This window comes from Mandrillus leucophaeus, unplaced genomic scaffold, assembly GCF_000951045.1.
Source record: "Mandrillus leucophaeus isolate KB7577 unplaced genomic scaffold, Mleu.le_1.0 Scaffold1370, whole genome shotgun sequence".
NCBI lineage: Eukaryota > Metazoa > Chordata > Mammalia > Primates > Cercopithecidae > Mandrillus > Mandrillus leucophaeus.
In genome coordinates this window covers 272,990-277,948 of record NW_012101333.1, presented here as the reverse complement: position 1 = coordinate 277,948, position 4,959 = coordinate 272,990, and the positions used below count along the sequence as shown (strand labels likewise).

At 43.4% G+C, this 4,959-nt stretch overlaps 1 protein-coding gene across 1 annotated transcript in view; it reads right to left on the bottom strand.

Annotated features, from left to right (window-relative positions):
• The window catches only part of LOC105534648 (unconventional myosin-Ih), a gene marked incomplete at its 3' end in the record, with an annotated part of 55,902 nt that overhangs the window by 20,526 nt on the left and 30,417 nt on the right, over positions 1-4,959 (bottom strand). The window contains exons 12-13 of the mRNA XM_011973421.1: positions 4,658-4,749; positions 1,608-1,702 (exon numbers count right to left, since the gene is read on the bottom strand). Coding sequence (XP_011828811.1) covers positions 1,608-1,702; positions 4,658-4,749 — 187 coding nt within the window. The remainder of the gene's footprint in view (positions 1-1,607; positions 1,703-4,657; positions 4,750-4,959) is intronic.

Genomic DNA, 4,959 nt, shown 5'->3' with positions numbered 1-4,959 from the left:
TTTTTTTTAAAGTTGGTGGAGTAGCCAAGCATCGTGTCTCGTGCTTGTAATCCCAGCACTTTGGAAAGCTGAGGTGGGAGGATTGCTTGAGCCTAGGAGTTTGAGACTAGCCTGGGCAACATAGTGAGTTTGAGACTAGCCTGTCTCTACACCAATTTTTTAAAAAACTTAGCTGCATGTGGTGGTGCATGCCTGTAGTCCCAGCTACTAGGGGAGCTGAGGTAGGAGGATCGCCTGAGCCCAGGAAGTCAAGACTGCAATGAACCATGATTGCGCACTGTACTCCAGTCTAGGCAACAGAGTGAAACCCTGTTTCCAGAAAAATGATTAAATAAAAATTTTAAAAAGGCATGCATCAAAAGTGTTTAAGAAAAAAAATGGTGGCATAGAAGCAAGCTGGCTTCACTCCCCCGACAGAAAACCAAAATGAAATAATATAGCATGAGATTATTACCAGAAATATCCCAGAACTCAAATATGAGGATGACATAATTCCTGGTGCTACAAAGAAGTAGACAATCTCAGAGCAGATGGTAAGAGAATCAGATCTCCATATCCATGATGCCCCCCATCTGCCTGGCACCAACCACATGGAAAACTCCCCACCACCACACAGTTTCTACATGGAAAAACGTGAGATCACGGGAGAGTGAGTGAGTGTGTGTAGCCTCACATTCATAGGTATATGCAGAAAACGTTTCTATTTTCCTGGAAGTAGTTACAAGAAACTGTTTATTCTTGTGGTTCCCCCTGAAGGAGAGACTGAGAGTAAAAGGCATTTGAGTTTTCCTTTTGTTCTTTTCTGTGCTGTCAGCAGTTTACAGCTCTATATGTGTATTATCTTTATTCTTTAAACAAAAATCAAGGGATTATCTGCACAAAGAGACTCATCCTATTTAAAAATGTTTTCTTTTTGTCACTTTGCATTCAAAGAAAAAACCCTAATACCTGTACATGTTATTACTTTTTAAAAGATTCTTAGAAATATACTCTTATTTAAAAGTAAAAATAATGTTGGGTGTGGTGGCTCATGCCTGTAATCCCAGCACTTTGGGAGGCTGAGGCGGGTAGATCACCTGAGGTCAGGAGTTTGAGACCAGTCTGGCCAACATGGCAAAAACAAACAAACAAACCAAAAAATTAGCTGGGCGTGGTGGTGGGCGCCTGTAACCCCAGTTACTTGGGAGGCTGAGGCAGGAGAATGGCTTGAACCTGGGAGGCACAGGTTGCAGTGGGCCGAGACTGCGCCACTGCACTCCAGCCTGGGCAACAGAGCAAGACTCTCTCTCAAAATAAAAATAAAAATAAAATAAAACATAATGAATGGTGGTAATGTTTTCACAACTCTGAATATATTAATACTAAAATCTACTGAATTGTACATTTTAAAATGGGGTAAATGGATGATATGTGAATTGCATCTCAATAAAGTGGTTATTTACAAAAATAATAAATACAATTAGAAAGACTTTTTCGAGTGGCTTGAATGCAAGGTTAGGGAATGTTTGGGATGAGCGTGCACCATTTCCTCCGTGGACTCGGAGTTTATTGTAAGGCACCAGGCTGGGCACACACATGGCTGTCACCTGTACCCCACAACCACTTACCCTTAGTGCAGTATGTGACCTCTCCTGCATAGTGGAGGAGGCGGAACTCCATCCAGCCAATCTTCTTTCGGCCCTTTGGACCAGCCAGCTTACGGCTACGAGACAGAAACAGACATGAGTTGAACTTTCTTTCTTTTTTTTTTTTTTTTTTTTTGAGATGGAGTCTTGCTCTGTTGCCCAAGGTGGAGTGCAGTGGCACGATCTTGGCTCACTGCAACCTCCACCCCCCTGGGTTTAAGTGATTCTCCTGCCTCAGCCTCTGGAGAAGCTGGGATTACAGGCATGCGCCACCACACTCGGCTAACTTTTGTATTTTTAGTAGAGATGGGGTTTCACCATGTTGGTCAGGCTGGTCTCGAACTCCTGACCTCGTGATCCACCTGCCTCAGCTTCCCAAAGTGCTGGGATTACAGGCGTGAGCCACCACACCTGGCCTATGAGTTGAACTTTCTACTTCACTGAGACAAAATGGCACCAATATCTGAAGCAAAGAGTAAGAGAGAGATGCCTTCAACCAGGTAGGTCCACATTGAAAGTCACCACACAGGGAGGCTCACAGGAAGTCTTGTTACTTATTTTCTGGCTATAGACCAAGATTTCTTTAAAATTAGATCCTTTGGCCAGGCGTGGTAGCTCACACCTATAATCCTAGCACTTTGGGAGGCTGAGGCAGGAGGATCGTTTAAGGGCAGGAGTTTGAGATTAGTCTGGGGCAATACAGCAAGACCCTATCTTTAAAAAAAAATACAAAAAATTGGCTGGGAGTGGTAGCATGCGCCTTGTAGTCCCAGCTACTCGGGAGGCTGAGGCGGGAGGATTGCTTGAGCCCAGGAATTTGAGGCTGCAGTGAGCTATACTTACACCACTAGACACCAGCCTGTGCAACAGAGTGAGACCTTATCTCAAAAAATTAAAAAACAAAATTAGATCCTTTCTTCCCATAAATGCTGAGAAATAAAAGTATAGAACTGAGCCACAGAAACACATGTATTTGTATAATGAATTCACTTCTGTTTTTCTAGGTGATGTAACTATGAACAATTTTATATCTTACATTTTTATGATGTTGAAAGACTAAAATGCTCATAAAACATCAGTTTTCAGTTTCTACAGATTCTTGATTTTTTTTTTTTTTTCTTTTTTTTTTTTGGGAGATGGAGTCTCGCTCTGTCTCCCAGGCGGGAGTGCAGTGGTGTGATCTTGGCTCACTGCAACCTCTGCCTCCTGAGTTCAAACGATTCTCCTGCCTCTGCCTCCCGAGTAGCTGGGATTACAGGTGTGAGCCACCATGCCTGGCTAATTTTTTGGATTTTTAGTGGAGACGGTTTTTCACCATGTTGGGCAGGCTGGTCTTGAACTCCTGACCTCAGATGATCCACCCGCCTCAGCCTCCCAAAGTGCTGGGATTACAGGCATGAGCCACCGTGCCTGACCAGATTCTTGATTTTTTTAAAATGACTTTTATTTGAAATTGTCACATATATTGACAGCACACATACATTCTAAGTGTACAGCTCAATGAATTTTTGAAAACAATATGCCTGTATAACCAGCACCCAGATTAAGAAGCAGAGCATTCATTACCAGTCCTTGAGAACCCCCACATTGAGCCCTTTCCAGTTGCAACCAGACATGTAACAGCATAAATGAATTTTTACCCAGTTGTATGCGTTGCATTGCATTGGAATTATATAGTATGTAGTCTTTTTTTTTTCCTTTGAGACGGAGTCTTGCTCTGTTGCCCAGGCTGGAGTGCAATGGCGTAATCTCGGCTCACTGCAACCTCCGCTTCCCAAATTCAAACGATTCTCCTGCCTCAGCCTCCCAAGTAGCTGGAACTACAGGTGCATGCCACCATGCCCAACTAAGTTTTGTATTTTTAGTAGAGACGGGGTTTCACCATGTTGGTCAGGCTGGTCTTGAACTCTTGATCTCAGGTGATCTGCCTGCCTCAGCCTCCCAAGGTACTGGGATTATAGGCATGAACCAGAGCGCCCGGCCATAGTATGTACTCTTTTGTGTCTGACTTCTATCACATTTGTGTAACTTACATCACTGCATGCAGTTACAGATTATTCATTGCACAGTGATATATTATTCCATTTGTGAATGTACCCCAATTTATTTTTCCATTCTTGATTCACTATACAATTTCATGTGCTTATCCTTTGCAATTTCATTTACTTATCCTTCCAGTATTCTACAACAGGTCTGAGAAAGCCATCACCATTTACTAAGTCTTTATCATGGCCAGAAATTGCACCCAGGCAATTTATGGCATCATTTACAAAACTGGATGGTAGGTATATTAATAACCCCATCTTGTAGCAGGGGAAACACAAACACAGGAGCATTCATCTGGTCTTGGGGCCAGGTACGGTAGCTCACTTCTGTAATCCCAGCACTTTGGGAGACTGAGGTGGGCAGGTCACTTGAGGTCAGGAGTTTGAGACCAGCCTGGCTAACATGGTGAAACCTCATCTCTACTAGCACACGTCTGTAGTCCTAGCTACTTGCAAGGCTGAGGCAGAAGAATCACGTGAACCTGGGAGGTGAAGGTTGCAGTGAGCCAAGATCGCCCTACTACACTCAGTCTGGGCAACAGAGCAAGACTCTGTCTCTAATAATAATAATGACAATAATAATAACAACAATAAAAAACCCTGTCTCTACAAAAAATATAAAAATTAGCCAGGCATGGAGGTGTATGTTTGTCGTCCCGGCTTCTTGGGAGGCTGAGGTTGGAGGATCACTTGAGCCTGGGAGGCTGAGGCTGCAGTGAGTCGTGATCATGCCACTGCACTCCAGCCTAGGTGACAGACTAAGACCACGTCTCAAAACAAAACAAAACAAAACAAACAAACAAACAAAAACTTGTAATTCACTTAATTTCTACTAACAAAGGGCTGGCACATCTATGAGTGGTATATCATAAAGATATTTTTATGTATGAAGTAGTTGTTCTCTTGAAGAACATTATCCAAATACTAAAAAAAATGGAGATACAATGATCTTCCCCCATGCAAAATCTGGTCAAATAGAGTATGTACGTTTCGAAGTGTGCATGTTTGCCCACTTTCTCTTCCAATTTCTCCAGGAAACTCAAGTCTGTAGCAGGACCAGGCCGAATGCATTCTTCATCCTTCAAAAGAAAAAGAGAAGCCTCAATCCACAGCACCACACTCCATCAATGCCAAGTTTAAGTGCTTTCACCAGCTGGAGCAGAAAGTACTGGACTAAAAGACTGTCATTTCGGCCGGGCGCGGTGGCTCAAGCCTGTAATCCCAGCACTTTGGGAGGCCGAGACGGGCGGATCACGAGGTCAGGAGATTGAGACCATCCTGGCTAACAC